The sequence below is a fragment of the Cottoperca gobio genome, chromosome 20 (genome assembly GCF_900634415.1).
Source record: "Cottoperca gobio chromosome 20, fCotGob3.1, whole genome shotgun sequence".
Taxonomy (NCBI): domain Eukaryota; kingdom Metazoa; phylum Chordata; class Actinopteri; order Perciformes; family Bovichtidae; genus Cottoperca; species Cottoperca gobio.
In genome coordinates this window covers 13,197,321-13,219,265 of record NC_041374.1, presented here as the reverse complement: position 1 = coordinate 13,219,265, position 21,945 = coordinate 13,197,321, and the positions used below count along the sequence as shown (strand labels likewise).

The following is a 21,945-nucleotide window of genomic DNA, read 5'->3' as shown; positions in this document are numbered from 1 at the left end:
GGTCACCAAAACTACGCATTGGGATAAAACAGCCCTACAAGACTAACACAAAGCTGGCTGGCAACCTGCAACCTGCACAGAAGTTATTGCTGACAATTAGTGATAAAGACTTTTGAAGAATTTACCAAGCTTCCTTCTATCATAATAACTGTGTACGCACTAGATCTCATTTAAAGCCAATTTAGGTCACACAAATAATGTGAGAGGGTTATGAATTCTTTCAAAAGCTCAAAAAACTAACTATCCTCACCTTTTCATAACACTGGAAGACACTATAAAATATAATTTCAAATGATGTAATATTCCCAGCAGCCTATCGGTTTGTTTTTTGTATTACCCCTTGCCCCTGCACATAGGCTCACGTCAGCTAAACCGAAGCTCTGAGTGAGAGTTCTGGGAGCAGATAATCAGGTTTATGCTAAAAGCTTTCTGGTTGGGTGAGGTAATCCAAGGGGGTAAAAAGGAAGTTTAAGACTGCCCCTTTCCCCTCCATTCTTTTCCCCCTCTCTAAAATAACAGAGGCAGTGAGTTCATGGATGAGGTCAGGTTGCCCATAGCAGTCCCTGCTGTGCCCCAATAATCCAGTGTCTCCCTGTCTCTGACCTGTCTCTTTGCCCATGGACCCCTGATGTGATGGATAATCCGGTCATGAGCACCTGTGGTGCAAAAATGGGAAGATCTGGGTTGTTTTCTTGCTTTTATGAAGAAGAACAAGTCTGTAGAAATCAGAAAAATGTTTGAGCGTTTGAATGTTTTAGTTGAATTGGTAATTTAACTAGTTTTAAGATGATCAAAATGCCGCTGAAATGACTCCCCCTGTAATAACAATGCATATTCATGTATACTCAATATAGAGCAATCTCTTCTGCATTATCAAAGACAACTAATGTATTGATCAATCACGTAACACTTGGTATGTTCCTTTTGCACCATCTAGCATTTTTAACCCAGACCCTCAGTCACCTACAAAAACTGTACTCCCCTCCCTGCATGCTGCAACACCCATTCCTTCTGAATCAGCCTCAACCGTGAGTCGTAGGGTGTGTGGTGTGTTTGATTATGTTATTATGTTAGTGGATGTTTGAGATGTTACGTACTTTCCATCAGCAAGGTTGAGAGTACGGAACAGAGGGTAGTCTTCTGGCGCTGGCTTGCCAGTCTGATCCTCATAGAGGAAGACAGGTGAACGTCCCACTTCCACGCCCAGCTGCTGGACTCCCTGCTTGTTGTAAATGGACAGCAAGAAGGACTGGAGGCCTGATTTGGGGCGCACTGTGGTCAGGATGGAGAAGTCCTCAGGAAAAACACCTCCTGCATGGCCAAAAGAGGGAGGGTAGAAAAAACAGATTGGGTTAGAGTTATTGTGACCGAGGACAACTTCAATATGACTAGTAATAAAACTATACCATTTATTATATAATATTTTGGTTACTACCCATTCACTTCACTTCACTTCACTTCACTTCAATGCAATGAGGCCTCAGGTTCCATTTTCTCATCTAAAGCAATAATCAACTACTTTTTGTTTGTTTGTAAAAACTTGTTTTATCACACTGTATCACTGATTTGTATCCTCAAGGTTGTTTGCACTTATTGTAAATTGCTTTGGACAAAAGCATCAGCTAAATGAAATGTAATATCAAGACATACCTAATTGTGTTCTCTGTCTAAGGCACACCAATTACCAAGTCGTCTAAGGCACCTCCAAGAATACAAAATTCTTATGCATCATCCAAATTATGAGTCTAGTTTAAAGCTACATAAATCTGTTGCATTCAAAACTCCATCAAATTTTGTTTTCGTTGCATATTTGAATCTAAAAGGTTTTGTTCAGCCTTGCATCTTGTTTAACAATAACAATCGAGACACGATCAAGAGAAGAATCCACTGTCAAAAGACACCTTTGAAACACATTAACTAGTTAAAACATGGTGGTTGAAAGAGGTTAAAGGTTGAGTGTTTATCTTACCAGGGAATAACTGCGTGGTGGGGGCACTGATCTGGACCTGCTTGGCAACTCTGTAAGCTGAGTCCGGCTTTGATGCTCTTCGGTTTGTGCAAAGTCCTGATGATTTCGTCACTCCTTCGGGGTAATTTTGAAATTCTAATACTTTTAGCACATCCACTGGCTCTGCTGATCAGGGGAGCACATAAAACATCAGTTAGGTCAGTGCATTGGTTTTTGTTGTCGGTTCAAATGCATACTGTATCAAAGTATTATATTTTCAGGTGGTTATATGGTAGGTTTTCAAAAGGTTGAATACATATATGTGCACCGGTCCAGTTCTGGAAAATAAACAGGACTCAGGTAAAAAAAAAAGTGTGGAACACTTCTGTTTCCCTCATCACGACCATCCCATACCAGTCCCTCTGTCATCAAAATGGCCCTATGGCACATTTGTCACAGTATCATGGACACAATGTACCCTATATCTGATTAACTTAAGCCCTAAATAACATTAAATAACATTTACAGAACAATACACTTCCCATTGAACAACACATGTCTAAATAGTTTTTAGGAAATGCTGCCTTCCTGTGGCTCTAGAGGCTCATCTGACAGGAAATGTCTCTGTCAAGGCCAACTAAAGAGCATAATGAGCAATGTGCCAACAGAGATCTAGTTCGACAGTATAACACCTGGATAGGTTTACCTTGATAAGGGTCACAAGAGGCTCTCTGGGTTTTCCATTCTCTTCAATCTGATTCACTTTATATAAAGGAGCCTGTGTGGTGATGTTGCCCATCGAGACCCATGGGAAAGCATGATAATCATGCCCCTGCATCAAAACACCCTCTCAGTATAAAACATTAGCTTGGTGAACATCATAAGAGAGAAACCAAAGTGCTGTAGTCTATCGACTCTGTTATGTACCTGAAGATTTTTTTACAATAAAAATTCTAATTTATGCAAAATGAGACCATAAACATTATTTACATACAGTCTATACCTGACAATGCAAATATTATTATATTGTTGTAGACCACATATTGAGAGTGAGGACGTTAAGTGGGCACTATGAATAAAGCCCCTTACAAAGGCTTAAAACCCATATGTTAAAATAAAAATAGGCACTCGATTCACTCCACAGAGCAGATATATCCGACTAAACAAGGTAATACAATGGCAGACTGTTAAATGGAATAACACTAATCTGTTTTTGTGGGGTAAATAAGCATGCCAAGGTGTCTGAAAGCATCAGCAAGTATTTTCTGACGGCTCTAAAACCATTGTTTTGGTTAGCATCTAGAGGTCAAATCACTCGGAAAGTTTCTTTAACTTCTTGATACAAGGGGGATCTTAAAAAATGTCAGATCTTGCTCTCAACACTCTCTGGTCAACATTCCATCCGTGGCAAGGAAAAACAAATTCAAAGCCTGTTTCATACCTTCAGAGAAGCATGCGGTTTGGGGACAGGTCCCTGTTTCAACATGAATCTCTTTCCATTGAACGCTGCTGCAAGTACTGCCAATACAGATGATGTGTGTGTGTGTGTGTGGGGGGGGGGGGGGGGGGGTGGTAAACTGTTTTTAGGGTGCTATTTTTAACAATGTTACTCTTGTGAAGCACTTTGGGGCCTTGCTGTGAGAAATGTGCTATACTAAATGAACTTTACTTACTTACAGATGATTTGTATACGATCACCAGATAGTTTTGAGCACACTATTCAAACCTAGTCCATCCATTGTAGTGAGTTTGTCCCATTCAAGGATTTCATTTTATGGAAGGCAAGCAACAGAACACACTGAATGAATATTCATGAATGTTAAGTTTTCTATGCCACTTCATCATGCTGAAAGTATTTTCACATAAAAAGGGCCTGGCCTACATCTGGTCTCCTTATCTTCTAGTACCGTATACAACACCTGCGATGAATTAGATGCACATCACAATGAAGGCAAAGCAAGCTGGTCTGCTTCAATCCATAGTACAGAACTCTGAACTGTGAGTATTCCAATAAAGCAAATACTGTGAATGAAAAAAGACATCTGCAGAACTCCACCAGCAAAGCCATTTACAAACATCATCCACTTTTATACTCTCAAAAGGCAGACTGTGTATGTCCCTCTGAGGGAAATCTGTGTGGGATGATTAAGCTCAGTAAGAATAAATGAAAGTCCTCTGTGTCAACCCAAAATCCAACTCAACCTCATTTCAGCAGAGGACATAGAGGAAACAAAGATAAGAGAAATTATGTAAAAACATCAGATGAAATGTGAGGTTGAGAGCAAAATCAACAAACTGTTACTCCGTAGGAATGCCATCACTTAGGACAACTAGGCCTTTTTTGTAGCTTGTGAGGATGAACCAGCTACTTACTTTGGAGAGTGAACTGAGGACCTCATTGTGAGTTCCTGCAGAGTTGCTTTCAGTTCAAACTCCAGGACTCATATGTTCCAGATGTGGCAATTTGGCCAGGCTACGACCCTCACACAGAGGTGCTGAGAAAACGTCAATACTGGCCAATCCATTAAGGTGGCCAAATGAGTGTGCACAGGTTTTAAACGGGTGCATCTGATGAGCTGGTGTGACTTTGCCCTCAGGGCTGAGCAAACAGGTCATATAACTACCAGTAGAACTCAGGTGGCATGAACGGATTGACCTTCCTTAGATTGGAGAAGATTCTCGCCAACCCTAAGTTCAGGCAAGCCAGCCTCTATTGCTCAGTTATTGGGGCATCTGAACATCATTATGCAAATTACAGAGGCAGTATGGGAGGAGGGAGTACTGGAGGAGCAGTATGACACATTACCATAAAAGATAAATCTACTCATTTTATATATTCTCTCATCTACTCATTTGATATATTCTCCATCATGTTCACAGGTGTACGTCGATGTAAACAGTGTGTTCCGAAAGATAACACCACCTGTCTTAGGACAGAGGCCAAAAAAGGTCTGTCTCAGTTCATCCTTTATCACATAGTATGTAAGACTTGAGCAAACGGATATCATAAATCCCCCTATTGTTTTCAGCTCTCACATCTTTACAGAAAGGTGAAGTTGACTGATAAACGGAGGACCCTTTTACCTGCAGCTCCCTGAGACTCTAATAATATCTTCAGTCAGAATGTCTCTCTATATATCCCCCCCCCCTCTCTCTCCCACTCTCCCTCCTTTAACTTCCACCATGCTGCCGGCTAAAACAAGACAGCTTTATGCTGGTGCCATACCAAAGAAATTTCACTGAGACCTTCCCAGTTTTTCAAAGCATTTCCCCCGTTGCTTTTCCTCGCATAAACTACTTTTACTGTATGCTGCCATATGAATAGCAGAGAATAGTTAGTGGGTTTTCTTTCTCAATTTAAAACAGGTCATGTTGTAGAAAAGAGATCTATTCAGAGCCACTGTGATCACACATATTTCTGAATTTGCAGTTATAGCACAATTTCAAGCTGTGGCTTTGTTTGGAGGAAAACATCTTGTATTAAATGATTCAGTAAAGACTACAGTATAAATATGTGACAGCTACACAGGACAAAGGTCCAGCAAGGAGCTGATTAACTGATGTTCCCGGTTGGGCACATTAGGCAGAGGACTCTGAAAATGCTAGCTTTGTCTCCTGGAATGCACATGCCTGCGCCCTGGGGGCTGAGAAAACGTGTCTGTACACTGCTAGATGGAGAGGGCACCCTGCAGAAACAGCTTTGGCTGACTGAGACCCCGGAACAAAGAGCCTCCAGCAGAATGCTTAAGATTAAAAAATAATAATACAAAGTAATAAAAAGAGGGTGGAGTTGATGTGTTTGGAAAAGTGAGATTATCAATCTGAAGTAAAATTCCAGTCCAGTTTCTTCTAAATTAAATTTTAGCAGGAAACAAATGACTGTAAAACGAGGAAATGTTTGTAAATGTATACCGACATCATTAATTGATGTGCGCAGTATAAATTAAAAATAGCAATGACACTGCATTAACTCAAATCTTTTAGGTTTCTTTACTTATTATCTGGTTAGAAGGTTGAGACATCTGACCACTCATGTTCATACGAAACCTTTTCAGAACCCATAGCATAAGACATATATAAGATCAATATGGAGATACATATGTATCCAAAGTCTCTACTTGTATCTGTATTAAATCCTTACAGAGTTGTCTATAGACCGAAGTGTGAGGCCTATGTAATCCTGATACTGTAACTTGTGGCTATTATGGCTGCAGGCTAGGCCCATATGCAGCCCTACTCTTTGAAGGCTCTGAAATCATAGGGAAGTGCAACAAGGACCATCATCAAATAACTGCTCAGTACTTAGAGGGGAAGTATTCCCACCGCTCACACAACACAGCCTTGTCCTGCAACCGACAAAACATCTAAGTGCAAAGTTGAGGAGAAGAGCTGGTGGGGCGGGGGTGGACAAGCCAACTTTTGGGCTTCAGTGTGGACCAGGGCAGTGTGGAGATAGGGTGAACCTGACTGACCACTTGGCCCCCTGCAGACCCAGAGGGGCTTTGCACTCTGTGCTGACAGGTGTGAGAGCCACTGAAGCCTTTGTAAAAATGTACTTCCCTACTACATATTTTCATCACACTAATGCTGTAATCCAACAGAATATAAATGTTATATGCCTCATAAGGTTCAATTAAAAATCTATCCTCATAGTATATCCTCCTCTTTACATGGTAGGATAACATCCCCTGAATTCATTTATGTAGAGTTAAACATAAAACATATGATTACAGCAGACAACTGCTCCATTCCATTAGAATGAAACGAAATATAAAATTGCATGTCAATATACTGTTTCAGTTCAAGTCAACATTTGTAAGTAGCATGTGTTTAAAGTTCAGGGTCTGTCCAGTGTCGTCTAGCTGAGGAAATCCACCCTGCTAACCATGTCCACATCCACCTAGCGGACCACAGTCCAAACAAAGAGCTTTCTTTCAGCCTAAGTGAATCTTAAAAAGCAGGGAACGCTGCTCTGTTTTTCTGATCTCTATAAGCACATACCAGCAGCTTAGGATGAATTTAATTGGGCGAGGTTTTTCATCTTCTGAGCCAACGCTTTCCATTCATGCGTAAAAGTAGCCAAGTAGCCGTTTTGGCCAACAAAATATGTTCACCTCAAGCAATTATCCCCTGAGATTATGAACTGTATATGTTGCCTCTCAGGATTTAACCGTTCACTTCACTACTGTAGTGAGCAGGGTATAGTTTTACTGCACGTTACCTGAGCTTTTTGCTGCTCAATCATACAGGTAGGCTATGTAGGGTAATCTCGCTTTAATGTAACTACTCTGGTTGTGGAGCGGTGAAAGCACAAGCAATGTACAACTAACTACGAAGCAAACGTGACGCCGCTGTGTCCAGGTTAATATGTTAATCCTCCAATCTCCATCATCAGTTACCGAGTTTTCCCAGCCGGTCGCCGCTCCGTCCCTTTTCGGTCAGATAAAGTTCGAAACGTTTGATCCTAATAATCTTACCTGCTCCGACATGCGTAGCCTGTAGAACCAGGGTTAAAGTGATGAATGCGGTTACAGTGGAATCCATAAACCACCTTTTCGTTTTCCACCTTGTGGACCACTTTTGCATCTCCATGGTCGCGCCGACAATTGAATAAAACTTTTGAGCGACTTCAGGTGATTTTTAGTGACGTCCCTTCCACAATCCCAAATGATGATGAAAACTGTCCTACAAAAAAGCCATATGTGAGAAGTTTTAGCCTCTTCTCTCAGCCACACAGAGGCCCCCGATCCTCCTTTCCAGTGCCCAGCCTTCACTGTGAAGGAAGTCGGGCTTTAACCATAACGCACAGAGTACAGTCGGTACACTTGGTGCGTCCGCGGACAGGAGGGCTGGGCAAGCTCCACAAACCGGAGCCACGGTTACAGGGAAATGACAAGCGAGCCAGCCCCCGATTAGCAAATCACGGGGCTGGAAATTCTCCTTCGGGTCCTCCCATTAGCTTTGAAATGCACCCCAAGTCTCTCCCGAGTGGTCTGAGCAAAGAGAAGAAAAATAAAACCGTGACAAAATTGGTAACGACCTGGGAGTGATGGAAAGGCAGAACTGTGCACGCAGGATGTTTCTATAATACTGATAATATAGGCTGGCGCATATAACGGCTGTTATTTGCAGCACAAATGCAGTATTTAGTGAGTAAAATGAAGAGTTAGCATAACCTACTCTTCCACAAGTCATTATTGACAGTAAAACAAACGCAACACTTTTATTAATTCATTAAAAACAAACATGTGAACCTTGACAAATAACAAAAATACAGAAAACCACAACCCCACATAAATATAGGTTACATAAACAAACGTGCAAGGATCATATAAAATCCAAAACGTGGTGATGAGCTCAATTAGCAAAGCATTAGTGTGGCTGTGGCTGTGGAAAAATCAGTGCAGTTCAGTGGTGTATCACTGTGCAGACACTGGATCAGATATAATCCAGGTGGTTGGGTATAGTATCACTTTTCTAAATACTAATGCAATTGTTAGATATACATTGTAGAGAAACATAACAAATGCAGATTCTTCCATTCAGGATATGAGGGATCACTGAATGTTTTGAGAATGAATGTGATGCCATAGGGCATTCACTTTCACCAGGGTATATAAAGGATACCAAGGCTCAAAGATTGTGTATAAATAGTTTCCCACACAAACTGGTATTTAAAAAAAGAATGTGCGTTAAAATATATGTGCACCTCACACATACTACAGACCAGGCGTACAGTTTTACACAGATAGCTGCAGGTGAAATGATAATGTGAACATATAAATGTGAGCATATACATACGGTGAGCAACTTTATGGTAAAACAGTGTTTGTTTAGGTGTCATTTCACTGATTGTGTTGCAGGCTACACAGCGCTTTGTAAAATGTAAATTAAAGGCACATTTATAAACTTAATTTAAATTATCTATGAATGATGAATTCATTTTCTTATTTACATTTGAGCCATTATTTATCTGTCAATAGTCTTTTAATTCATTCCTGAATTATGAATCACTTTGTAAAGTCTGTTTCAATATGAACTCAAATGCAAACATCTTCCAACAGTGTGAGATAACTCTACTTGTTCCCAGTCGTTTCCCCTGTGTAAAGAGTTTTGTGCAAAGGACAGTGTGAACATCCTGAAACACAACACAATAAGGTAAGTTGACCAAAACAAACCCTAAAGACAATGAAGGATTCCAGGATTCCTCATCTAATAACCTTTTAAAAACAGGGGTCAGTCCAGAAGACAGTCAGCTCCTTGTATCTCTTGGCTCACTTCAGTGAAGGCATGGATCCTGACCAGGTTCTGTCTGTCAGTCAGCTCGTCCTTCCCAGCCAGCCAGACTCAGCCTGTTTCCTGCCAAACAGTATCAGATGTTCCTCCTGGATGGCCAGTGGCAAAAAGCAGAGCAATTTCTCTGTGATGAATTGGTGTCTGGGCAGAGGAGGTTTCATGTTACATCTCATCTTCTCATGGTTCAGAGAGCCGGGGCAGTCATTCCCAAAGTTGGCTCGAGTGATTTTCATGGGCTCTTGCGGAGGTCCAAGTACTACAAAGTAAAATCTCTTTACATTTCAGTGCACAGGAAATTATTCCAAATAAAGAATAGAGAAAAGATTGGCATTGCTTTGACTTTTCTAGTCTCATTCTCTTTACTATCATCTCCTACACACTATTCATAAAATAATTGACAGCCTTTGCTTCAGACAGTCAGGTGTGCACTTCAAAAGAGATATTACTACTGGCGAGGCAGTCGGCAATGTGTGATGCAATTTAAAGATGCTGCGGAGACAACAGCAGATGGTAGCCTCAGGGATTGTGAGGGGTGAATATGATTTGAAGTTTGCTTATTTGATTTCCTGTCGGATGGTGAAAATCTGGACAATGAGCACATCACATTCCCCTTCATTCAAGAAACGCTGCCAGTACACTTGCCACCAAATAAACCCCAATTCCACTGTTAGAGGTGCATTGTGACTAGCAAGACAACTTTAGTATGCAGTTTTATAAAGCTTTCAGTTATGTTATTTGTTAGGTGTAAGGTCAATTACACAAAGTTAGATTATAACAGTTTTAGAACTTCAACTTGGTGGCAATCAATCAGGTTTAAACAGTCGAGTAATAATGTGTAGTCATTAATAATTCATGATTATAAAAATGTCAAATATTCTCCCACGATTACTGCCAGCAAGTGCATGTAATTGTTATCAGCGGCGGCTATAATGACAATCACCCTTTGTCCAAAATTGTTACCGTCTCCACTAATGAGATGGCCCTAAAACAAACAGATAACCAAGCCAACTAGTGATTGTGTACAGTAACATGTTGTTTAAATCCTACAGTAAGAAGTATGTTGCTGTGTATCCAGTTTTGAACTGCACCAGAGTGTAGGTATTGTACTGCTGCCATTGAGACATGGGTGCTTATTCTTCCCGCCTCACCTTTTTGGGCCTCAAAATGCCAAAATTGGGCATTTCTAAACCCTTAATTGTGTAACATGTAACCAAGTTTTGAACTACTGACACATGCTTACATATTGTTGCAATGGCAACTGCACTGTCTTTTCTTCAAGGAGGCATTGTGCTATAAAGCTACTTGAGACAATCATGTGACTGCTAATGCCCAACAAGGTTGTAATAGTTTGTGTGTGTGTGTGTGGCTACATATACATACACAATAGAAGCTTGGAGAACTGTGTAATAAAGGCTGTAATGTCAATGAATAAAATAATAATGAAAAGTCCAAACAGAGCTTTTAGAAGCCCATTTGTCTTTTTTTTTTAACATTCTTTTCTATATCCTTTTCTAGAGAGAGAAATGGGCCTGTGACTGCCCTGCCAGTAGTTTGAATCTTGACTTGAATGGAGTTCAATCCATTTTAATGCACATGTGTAGGTTTGATATTGTTTAAAGCGCAGAAAGCTGACTCACAGCTGTAATTGATCCAAACGTGGTCAAGGTGTGTGGCGCTACTTTGGTTAGAAAGGGAAAACAATCTCAGACACTGTCTGTAGCTAGAAAGTAGCAGGGTCAGAAGCGTCATGCTCTCATCTCTCTCGCATCTCTCTTAAACTGTTGTTCTCTCTAGCAAACTGTCTATCAGGGTAATTTGAGTGACTCAATTGAGTGAAGCTATTGCCGTATTAACTGTGTGAACAAACAAAAAACAAAAAGTTCTGTGACGATTATTAGCTAATCTCATTAATTTATCAGAAATTAGTCACAGGTCCTGACACAACAGTAACTCTGGCCCGGTCCGGTCCGCCATTGAAACACTTAGCTAATGAGTAAAAGAAACCAACATTTGACTGTCGATGGGAAACAGATTTCCTTTTCAAAAAAGTTTGTTGTTTTGTTGACCCATTCACCTACCAAGACTTCTTCCCTCTTCGGACTTTGTGACTACAGCCACTAACATTCATTCCCTTAACACAACAGACACATCTGGCTTCAGACTGCATATAGCTTTCTTTATGAATGAAAATTGAAGGAATGCAACTTTTGCTGAGGAATGCAAAACCTCCATCAGATTAAGAGGGATTTGCTGCCTCAATGTTTTGACAGTTACCAGTGTATTGTTACATGCTGTCTATACATATGGCTAGGTCAGGAATGAGACCAGGTAAATACAAATCAAGTGCCTAGGAGAAGCCATACAGTCTACTGTTCAATATAAAATACCATATTTAAAGAACTAATCAACAAAAATGGACCTAACAAGAGGTTGACTAAATGAACGGCTCAGATGACATAATACTCATGTATACAATAACTAGTACAATTTTGATATCACGAAAGTATGTTGGTTTACAAGAGGGGGAATCAGTATCATTAGCATCTTGCAATACATACTCAAAGCCAGTAAAACGACCACTCAACAAAATGTAACTTTTTAAAATAAAAGCCACTATTGCCGTTTGATAATTCACTAAAGTATGGGCAAAAATGCAAATCACAGGTCAGAATCCTACAGCAATAAGTTGTAGTTATTTTAGGAAGCCATTCGGAAAAAGCCCCAGTACAACACATGATCTAGGGAGGCCAGTGACGTGTTTAGAAAAAAAAATAAACATAGGACCTTTGTGCCAGAAAAATGTATTTAAAATATATCCTGTTAGACACATTAATGAGAACTGTATAAATGCTAAAATGAGAATAGTTACTTTACTTGCCATGAGCTTTACCTGACATGGTATCAAAACACAAGCAATTTTCACAGGTACACTCAAGCCAACCACCCACCACTGTCTGTCACTGTTTACACACTGCATAGAGGAGTATAAAGAGCTCTTTCTCCAGCTTCACTCTAGTCCTCTGTCTAACAAGCAAAAAAACATTCCCTCACTTCACTAACATTATTTTTGGCTACCATAGTTTTTCATTGGAATAAATGCACTTTATAATCTTGTACCAATTGGTAAATTTAGTCATCATGGGACTAAAACACTTTTTTAAAGCCCAACTAGAAATTGGAAAAGACAGGGCTGCATTTGTTTGAAGGTTTCCATGCCATGGATTTTGGTGTTTTTTCAGATATATTTTTGCCATTAAAATGACTATTTGTTGTAATACACTGCAACCGAACAGTGGCAACCATGTATTTTCAATGTGGTCTACCATGTAGCGCAACATAATTAACATCTGGCTAAATGATCTATTTTGAGTAGCCACGTGCAGGCCCACTCATGTTATATGGAGATGGTGTCAGTGGAGGTTCTTGCTGCTTACTGTATTTAGATACAGAAATATGACATTAAAAGACCAATGCATCAGCTGCAGACCTGATACAGAGTAGTGGGCTCTAACTCACTTGTAATCTTAGACTGTCATTCTTAAATTAAAGAGCCATTTCCTTTTGTGTGTTTCGTGTCATACAACAGTCATTTATTGTACTGCAATTTGTAATTATAGAGCATGTAATGTTTTTTTCAGTTTTCATTCTACTAAAGCCCAAAGCTACTGGATGACATTTCTATGGACCCAGGCTTAACTGATAAACCAATGGAGATGGAGAAAGAACTTGTACCCCCCCCCTCAATGAACAAGATAACATTGCACCACTGAAATAGTAAATGCTTTAGCAGTAATTACTAGAGACGTAATCAATTATCCAAACTTCTACTTGCACATTTATTTATTATATGAAGAAAAAAAAAATGAAGTTGTTTATACAAAGACTAGTCCTGCTTGATCTACATAAAGTGATAAAAAAAACAGTTGGCTTGAATTTTTTAATAAGTCTATATTGTGAACTGAAGTGAGCCTGGCCTGGGCTACAGGTGTTTGTAATGGGAAGCAGCCTGATTCTGCAGCACATTAGAGAAAGGAAGCAGCAATCTTGATGCCAGACATGCAACAACCCTTTATAAGTCTCAGAAAGTCAGAAATGCCATACACATTGTAGCTGAAGCATCTAAAGTGATGGCTTCAGCTGGTAAAAGTAAAGTAATAATTTAAGGGCTGTGCTGTTCCCATGTGAGATCACTTGATAATTATTGTTTTATTTATGCTGTATAAAAAGGCACAGTATGCATCAGCCACATATTGGAATAATAATAGTTGGCAGATCGAAGGTAAGCTCGTCTTAGAAAACAGGGTAAAAAGCAATCTAAAGTTTTGGTTATGCCATTTGCTTTATTGCTTCTTTGGCCCTTAAACTTTGTTCAAACAACTACCCGTTATGCTTCTTAACATCAGTCTGCCACAGTAAAATATTACTTACATGGAAATTGTAAATTACCATAAAACTTAAGTTGATGTAAAGTTGATGGGGCTTTTGAAATTTTCGCAAAATTGCTGTGGAGTACAGGACAATAACTATGGAATAGCTTCATGGACAGTTTGAGTGCTACAACAATTTCCCTCTCTTGATGGAACACTTTATCACCTACAGAGCAGCTCTGCTTTCAGCCAATCGTGTAATGCTAAAGGTAGAGCTGTATGTTCAACACCTGGTTAGGGCGGATCTCCAGTTAGCCCTTAGGACAAAAATCGAGAGTTGCATGACAAAAAAACAGATGGCAGACATATTGTGGCGCAAATATACTCTCTGTTGCACTATCCTTATTACAGGTGGACAGGTGAAAGTTAGAGGTCTGTGAATATAATCTGATTTGGTATAGCTAGGCACAGAAGAGAAGTTTAGTCAAGGTCATGGCAAAATGAGCTTAGGTGTCCATGATGAGCTGTTGACTGCAATCATCCTGTATATGTACAGGTAGTGTAGCATATTTGTAATGCATTGATAGGTCAGTGAGGGAGCCATCTTTCATGACTCCTGCACAGGCACATTTATGATTCAACCAGAAACTGGGCTTAAGGAGCACAAAATAGCTTTGCAACTCAATACATACACATGCAAAGCAATCATTAAGCATTAAACATCAAGTCAATTAGCAATTCATTACCACAATGTTTAATGCTTAATGATTGCTTTGCATGTCCGGGATCAAGATTTAATACAATTGTTAATTGACTTGGAATGTGTGTAGATTAAAATAATAGACTCAAATAATAATAAAACATTTTTTTATAAAGACTAGTGTTGGTGCAGATCTCCGCCAGGTGTGGGTGGGAAACAGGAAGTGCAGAGCAGGCTGTGTGGCCGATGTATATGCATGACAGTAGTGGAATGAAGGTCCCACTAACAGATAACATTTTTTTAATAATTCAGTTTCTTATTGTTTTATATTTCGCTTATGTAAAGCCCTATTACCACTACATACACTTTTTGTTATCAAAGTACAAGTACCTCAGCAGTGTGCTTCAGTACAGAATAGGAGTACATTTATCTGGTTATCACTCCAAACTAAATGGTAGTCCTACCTCTAGACTCAGCTGAACTATTTCAGCACATTTATATACTGTAAACGTGTTGTGCTGTGACATTAAAATGCAGTTCACTGTTTAACACTTTATGTTCTTCTGAACTGAAACTGTTAGTCCTAATCGTCCCGGAGAAGTCTCAGAAAAGATCTCTGTTCGTCCCCAACACATTTTCTAGTCTAGAGACCTTTTTTAAACGACCTCGTAATATTTGATTGATTAAATGCAAAACCACAATTGCCTTAAACTTTCTTCACATGATAAATTCTCTCTTTACTCACTGGTGGTTTTGTTTTAGTTATTATGGCTACCTCTTCTGCTTGCCTGTATCGCTTCCGGCTACTTCACAAACAGCTGTTAACTCATTGGTTGTGCTTTCAAAGGTCAGCGTTGCGGCACACCAAGGATAGCGCTTCCGCCTAGTTGGGCAGCACTGCTCTCGCTGTAGGAAAACGGCACAGCTTTGAGACCAGCACAGTACAGCAGTTTTACCCCTGATCATGAGGGAAGCTTTACCTTGGTATTATTATGCCTGCCATTTCCGTGTTCTTTAATCAGGACAAAGCACATAACCTATAATGTGTAATATTTGTATGCATCTTGTTATCATGCCATTATAAGACCCTCATAATGTGCCTTAGCAGCACATACATTACCAATATAGAACCCAGGTTTGCACTGCCTAAAATCTTATTTAATCACATTTCCTGGTTTGCTCTGTGGGCAGTGGAAGTCGAGCCTCATTCACAGAGCTCCTTTTCATATGTCTCAGTGTCTCCGTCCCACCCTGTAACTGAGTTGTTGAGAATTGCCCTGAAACAGCATGCAGTGTGCACCCACAGGGGCGGTACTCAAATACTGTGGGCTCTAAATGGAAGTCAATAGGACAGGGTTCGCAGACTGGCTGGGTGATGACTTGTAGGAGGTATACTGTATGTCTCTATTCATATTACAAAATTACAGGGTGTGTGTGCTACAGTAGGCATTTGATGTGGTGGATTCATGTTTGTATCCACCATGTCTGCCATATAGCCTTTGATTTTAAGGGAGCATATGAGCACTACCAAGCTTTTCATTATCTCATTAAAAGGTTCAGATGGTACATTTTATAAAAGATAACTGTCATATTTGCTAAAACGGTCACTATATCCTGAAATAAGCAGTTGCCTCTGCCTCCTCTTTATACTCCTAATGGCATTTGCAAGATTCAAGCGTGCCCGAAGGAAGACAACCAATAAGAGCAGAGGTGTCTTTAACGCAAACGTTACAAAGTTATTTTGACAAAAGTTTGGCACATTGCAATAAAAGCATAGATGACAGATTTGAGACAAAAAGTTAAAGTGAGAGTTTTCACTGTGATGGATCACCTACTGTATGTCAGGCAAGCTGCATGTTTCTGCAAGTTGATGCTCATACCAGACAGTCATAACTTGTAACCAGTGGCTGCCTGGAAAAAAGGGAAAGATTCATCGGTTACAGGATATTTTTTATGATTTATCACTGTATATTTCATCCGGAGACATGAATATTTGTACCTAACTTTTTATTGGAATCCATGCAATAGTTGATGATATTTTACTCAAAACCCCAAAATGTCAGCCCCATCCATGGTGGTGCTAGAAGAAAAGCCAGGCTATCTCTAAGGTCATTATGAATAATCCTCTGGACACCATGAATATCTGTACCAAATTCTATACAATTCCATCAAACATTTTTGAGATATTTTAGTCTGGACCGAAGTGGTGGTGCTGTTGGCCTGGCTAAAAATACAAGTAATTGAAATATTTTGAGAAAAAATACTTTAAAGCATTCTCCATTGAACTTAATGAAGTATTTGTCTTGCAGACTGGATTACTTACAGGAAAACTCACAAGCTAATTTGGTGGTTATTCATTACTCACTGTTTGGGGACTGATCGAAAAAGGGAAAAGGAGTGTCCAGTTGTCCTGTTTGACCTTTGACCTTTGACCACTAAGGGAGTTTGGTGAAAAGGTCACAACATAGCTCAAGACGAGTCATGTAGCACTCACCTCCAGCCAGAGCTGCCTGTTCTGCTTCTGCCTTCTTTAACTCGGTCAGGCTCTAATAAATTATCCAACACAGCCCCCCAAGGCAAGCTTCCAGTACAGACATTTGGTGTTCAGGTATTCTGCAGAGATGCATGTCAGAGGAATGGGGAGGGAGGGGGAGTTCAGTGCAAACCTTTTGGTGATTAGACAAAATATTGTTTTTATGTGCGTTTTTAACTTCAATCATATTAGCAGATATACTGAAGCATTATAACATTATTAATTCAATATTATTATTATAGTTATCATGTAAGTTACTGTTACTTGACACATACATGGAATACAGGCATCGTTAGTCAGTATCATTGTTGGTTGCACCTGCATTTAACAAGCCAAAAAATGTCCCCCATTGAAAAGGTCTTACCTATAGAACTAGCTTACACACCTAAATGTAGTGGCGCTTTTATCAAGTACACCTGTTTTTCCTTCTGTAACAAGTCGAAATGTCAGATAAGAGCCCCACATAATGCGTTTGTTTTACAGCTCCATTATGCTACATTTAAGTATTACCACTGAATCAAAGGAGTCCCTGAAACATGATGCTAATAACGCTAGCTAGCTACTTGCAAACCAAGTAGAAATCACCACCCAAATAAACACTACTTTAACAATTTTAACTAGTGGTACGTTTTTACTAAAGCTAAAGCAACCTGGTGTAATAAAACAACATACAAGCTAGTTTTGCCATTACAGTACACAACGAAACAATGGCTATGCTTTACTTACTACAGTAGGTTAGCTGTTAGCAGTAAGCTAACGTTACACCAGCAGGTTTAGCTATATAGCTATATTGAGAGAAGTACATATTAATGTACATTGCTGTAAAACAATAATGAGCAAACAGAGATATCTTAAAGAGGAACTTACTTAACTTAACAGTTACTTTTTCTCTCGTATCTGTAGTTTCTTTAGCTTTATCTGGGCAGTACTGTCCATATCAAGCCCCCCTGTCACGCACAGCTGCACGTCATTGCTTGATTGTGTCTTGAATCGTGCAGGTGATTGGCCAGCTGTCTAACTGTCAATGCTGCTGGCTGGGTAAAATATAAAATAATGAGAGCAACTAATAACCAGTAAATTATGCTGTCTTAACTGTTTGCTCACTGAACAAAAGCAATTCCTGGAGTAAAAATTAAGCAACTTGAAAATAATGTTGACCAGCTGTGACTGGATGAGAAAGTAAACAATAACAATAAAAAAACGCACACTATGATTTTGACTGTCAACTATTAACCCAGATTTGGTCCTATAATAACTATAGTTTTTAAATAAAGTGGAGGAAAAAGTACAATGTTTCCCTCTGAAAGTAGTGTTTTTGCCCACTTAAATTAAGTACAGTAATTGAGTAAATGTAGCCTATTTAGTCACATTCCACCACTGGCCACTTGACAGTATCATCAACATCATCAACAAGCTTACAAATGTTACTAAATAAATAACACATATTAGTGGCTGAATGGTTTCACCCCTCTGGTTTTGAAAACACCATGAGGCCCTTGGAGGCAGGCCTTCTATAATTAAAGAATTGCAGCCAGCCATGAGAGGTGGTGGAGACTAGGAGTCGAGACATGGCCGTAGTGGGAATCTTAATGGCTGATTCTTACATCTTGCCCACATTAGAATGATAGGACTGTGTTTAAATGGTCCTTAGACTTTTTATCTTGGTGCTCTGCAAACCTCGCCATATTACTTTAACACTTTGTGGATTGTGGATGTCTCTATAGGGTGCAGGTGTCTGCAGTAAAAAGGTATATGAAAGAATTGAGGTTTAACCGTACAGCTTAAAAGCCCAAGAAATTATCACATCATCACTGCAGCACTGACAGTGAATCTACACAGGCTGAGCAACCACAATGTATACTGTATAAGTAGTGGCTTTGAACCGGGCTGCACATGAAATCACTTAGAAAAATGGTCTCCGTATGTGCATTCTTTTGTTACCAATGCCAATGCACTCTCAGTGGGTATATTTTGTGGCCTGTGCAGATGATGTCAGAGCAATGTGGAGTTGTTTTTTTACTTTATTACAGAGATCTTTCTTGTTTTATACAAGATTAACATGAAAGTAGCCATCCTCCCCTACAGATCTAATTGGAGAAATGTTGGAGGAAAATGCTGTGTAAAGCTATAATTTGGTGGGTTTTAGGTGTTGACAACTCTGAAGCATGTTTAGAGGAGGTATTTTGGTAATGCTAGAATGCACTGGAGAAAAAAGAAGATTATACCTAATTGCTTTCTTACATGGAAAATTCCCTCATTAGAGTCCAACAGCTGCGGCTTCATCCCCAATAATCAAAACTGTTGAAGTACTTGCATACAGCAACTGCTGTGTAGCCATCTTTTAGTGAAACCACTAACATAGGATCTATAATGTCCCCAGATAAATGTATGTGGCTGTAGTCCAGCTGTGTGCCTCCATTCAGCATGTGGTCCAAGTCAGGCTCAGGGAAGTGCCCGTGCATTAGAGAGATAATTAACTGTTTGGAGAGGGCAGCCTGGCTGGACCGGCGGATTGGGCAGACGTGGAGAGACCAAACATCAAACAGAATGGCAAAGTACAACATAGGGTACAAGACTGTTTAGTAAAATTGTGATTATGGGATCTTGAGCTGAAATAGAGCAGCTGTGTCTCCGTATATATTTTGGTTTCTGTGAAAAAGTAGAGATTTCAGTTGCTAAATAAAAAATTCGAAAATTAAAGTTTCAAGGATCGGTTTGGTCCTTATTTTCATGATAGGAGGCAAAAATACACTGAATGCAAGCTGACTGTATATTCATGAAGCAGGCAATCATGTTTGTCAGACTGGCAATGTCGGTCTGCTTGTCTGTCCCCCACGTCGATCCAGACTTTCATTCTTATCTCAACAACTGTTGGATAGTTAGCCATGAAATCTGGTACAGAGATGCATGTGGTCTCCTGGGCATAAATCCTAATGACATGAAATTAGCATTTAGCACAGGAAGAAATTGTAATAAATGTAATAGAAAGTGGAAAACTATGTGTGATAGATTGATTTCTCTTCACATTTACTTTCAATGTCATGTTCTAAACTATACAAGTGAGTAAATCACAATGACCATGATTGATTAATGCTTGTGTAAAACCACAGGCAATAAGCCTCATGCCAAAAACCACGGTGGTCTCACCAAACCGCAGAAAAGACTGAGAACATGTAATGGTGTCAAAGCAAGCTGTTGGAGTAGGAAGGAAATGTTGAAGTGACATTACTGCACATGGGATTTAAGTTATGTGTATACGTTCATAATGTCGAATAATACGTTGCTGAAGTTTGTATTGTCTTTGATTTTGAAAAAACATTGTTCATGTTCAACAGTTTGTTGTTTTTATTTAACTTGTTGGATTGCAAATAAACTGCAGAACCTCTTCACTGCAAAGATCTCTGAGTGGCACTCATTCAAACAACTTCATGCATTTGGGGTGAATTTACTTTTGGACCGGGACTTTTGCTAATACCATCCTGTAACTTTGACCCTGAGCCATTACTCTGCAAATCCTCGGATGGTATCTTTCTGTGGTTGCTGGTTTTTTAGTGTTCAGGTCTGCAGGCAACATTCCTCACATTCTGCCTTAACCCTGGATTCCTGACCTCCCTTCAATCTCGGTAGGTGACACCGTGTTTGATCCTTGCACACCTTTCTACCTTTTTCCATCAAGCCTTCTCTTACATGGTCAGGAAGAGAGCAGATAAGTAGACACAGACTGGTTGAAGAGTGCAAGTTGCATCAACAGAGAGCTCTCATTATCATTAATCACAGAGAGCAGTCAATGGCAGAAGTGTGCACTGACAGACGTACATTCTCTCACAAGTCAGAAGTCTGTTTACATGGATCCTAAAATGGAGGAGTTTGGTGTTAAGTTTCACCTGTACAATTACAGAAGATTGCCAACTTGTTCTTCTTGAGTGCAGCGGCTTCACTTTGCCATTCAGCCGGAGACTGATCACGGTAGAACTCGGACTAGCAATAAAACAAAGCGTGAGGCAATGTCACCTGTGACTGTAACTACTGCTTTCGTCTTTTAAGGTTTACTGATGTCAGGTCCACACAATTTAAAATCTGTTTTAATATACATTTACTACATAATATCATGTAAATCTTATAGGCTGAACACGCCATTGGCCATTTCATCTACCATCACCATCCATAAAATGCTTGCTGGGAAGTGCTGCTAAACAGAGACGACCCAAAATTCACATTATTTCTGTCTTTGCCTGAACTCTATGTGCCATGATGATCAACATGTTAGTGCTATCCAGAATATGCAGCTTTAAGTATCCACACCACACCTTCCTTTACTAAGCATTGTTTAGGTTTAAGGGAAAAACAGAAATTATATCTTATTCCTTTCAAGGAGTTAACAAAGAGTGAGCGAATCTAAAGGAGGACATGCAAAACATGACCAGTAAACTTTTCTTTTCCTTAGAAACAGAATCAGACAATAACAACTATTTCAGAAATTACAATGACAATGAAAGATCAGCTTAATACCAATAACCTGACACATCTGTCGGCCACATGAGTCTTCAATGCTCTGGCTGTAGTCCGTAAATCTGTCAGCATTCTGACATGAACACAATATGCAAGCCTTTAATAGTCTAATGGCAACAGCATGTAGTGTCTGTTGTGGCTGGTTGACATATAACATATAACTCATATGCAGTCAGCTTGGGACATTGACAATTCAGACAAATCAGTACTCATGGGACATTTTTACCTTGACTTTTAAGACAAAGTTGTCTTGTTATCAGATTGAGAACTTTAATTTAGTAGAAGCAGACACTGGCACTTTTATTGGCCGATTAGTTGCTTTTAAATTGAGATTGTGACCATTCAACACAATAATAAGAGTAAGTAATGCTAGTAATAGTAAACTAGACACCATCTTGCGATGTACTCACTTCGAGTTCATCTGAACTACACACCTGTAAAGTTTTGTGACCATGTCTTGCACGGTTGTGGCGGTATCACGGTGACTAAATGTGTCCATAGATAGACAGAAAGACAGACATATTGACACCTGGTACGCAACACCGCTTCAGTGGTAGTTCCGGTTACAATAGGTGTCTCCAGGAACACATTT

General features: G+C 39.6%; 1 protein-coding gene across 1 annotated transcript in view; it reads right to left on the bottom strand.

The window, feature by feature from the left end:
• col11a1a (collagen, type XI, alpha 1a) overlaps positions 1 to 17,850 on the bottom strand; it is an 85,890-nt gene extending 68,040 nt beyond the window's left edge. Inside the window, 6 exon segments of the mRNA XM_029457717.1 lie at positions 1,098 to 1,311; positions 1,970 to 2,134; positions 7,426 to 7,941; positions 16,147 to 16,222; positions 16,806 to 16,924; positions 17,712 to 17,850. Coding sequence (XP_029313577.1) covers positions 1,098 to 1,311; positions 1,970 to 2,134; positions 7,426 to 7,540 — 494 coding nt within the window. The 5' untranslated portion in view covers positions 7,541 to 7,941; positions 16,147 to 16,222; positions 16,806 to 16,924; positions 17,712 to 17,850.
• Between the last annotated feature and the right edge of the window lie 4,095 nt (positions 17,851 to 21,945).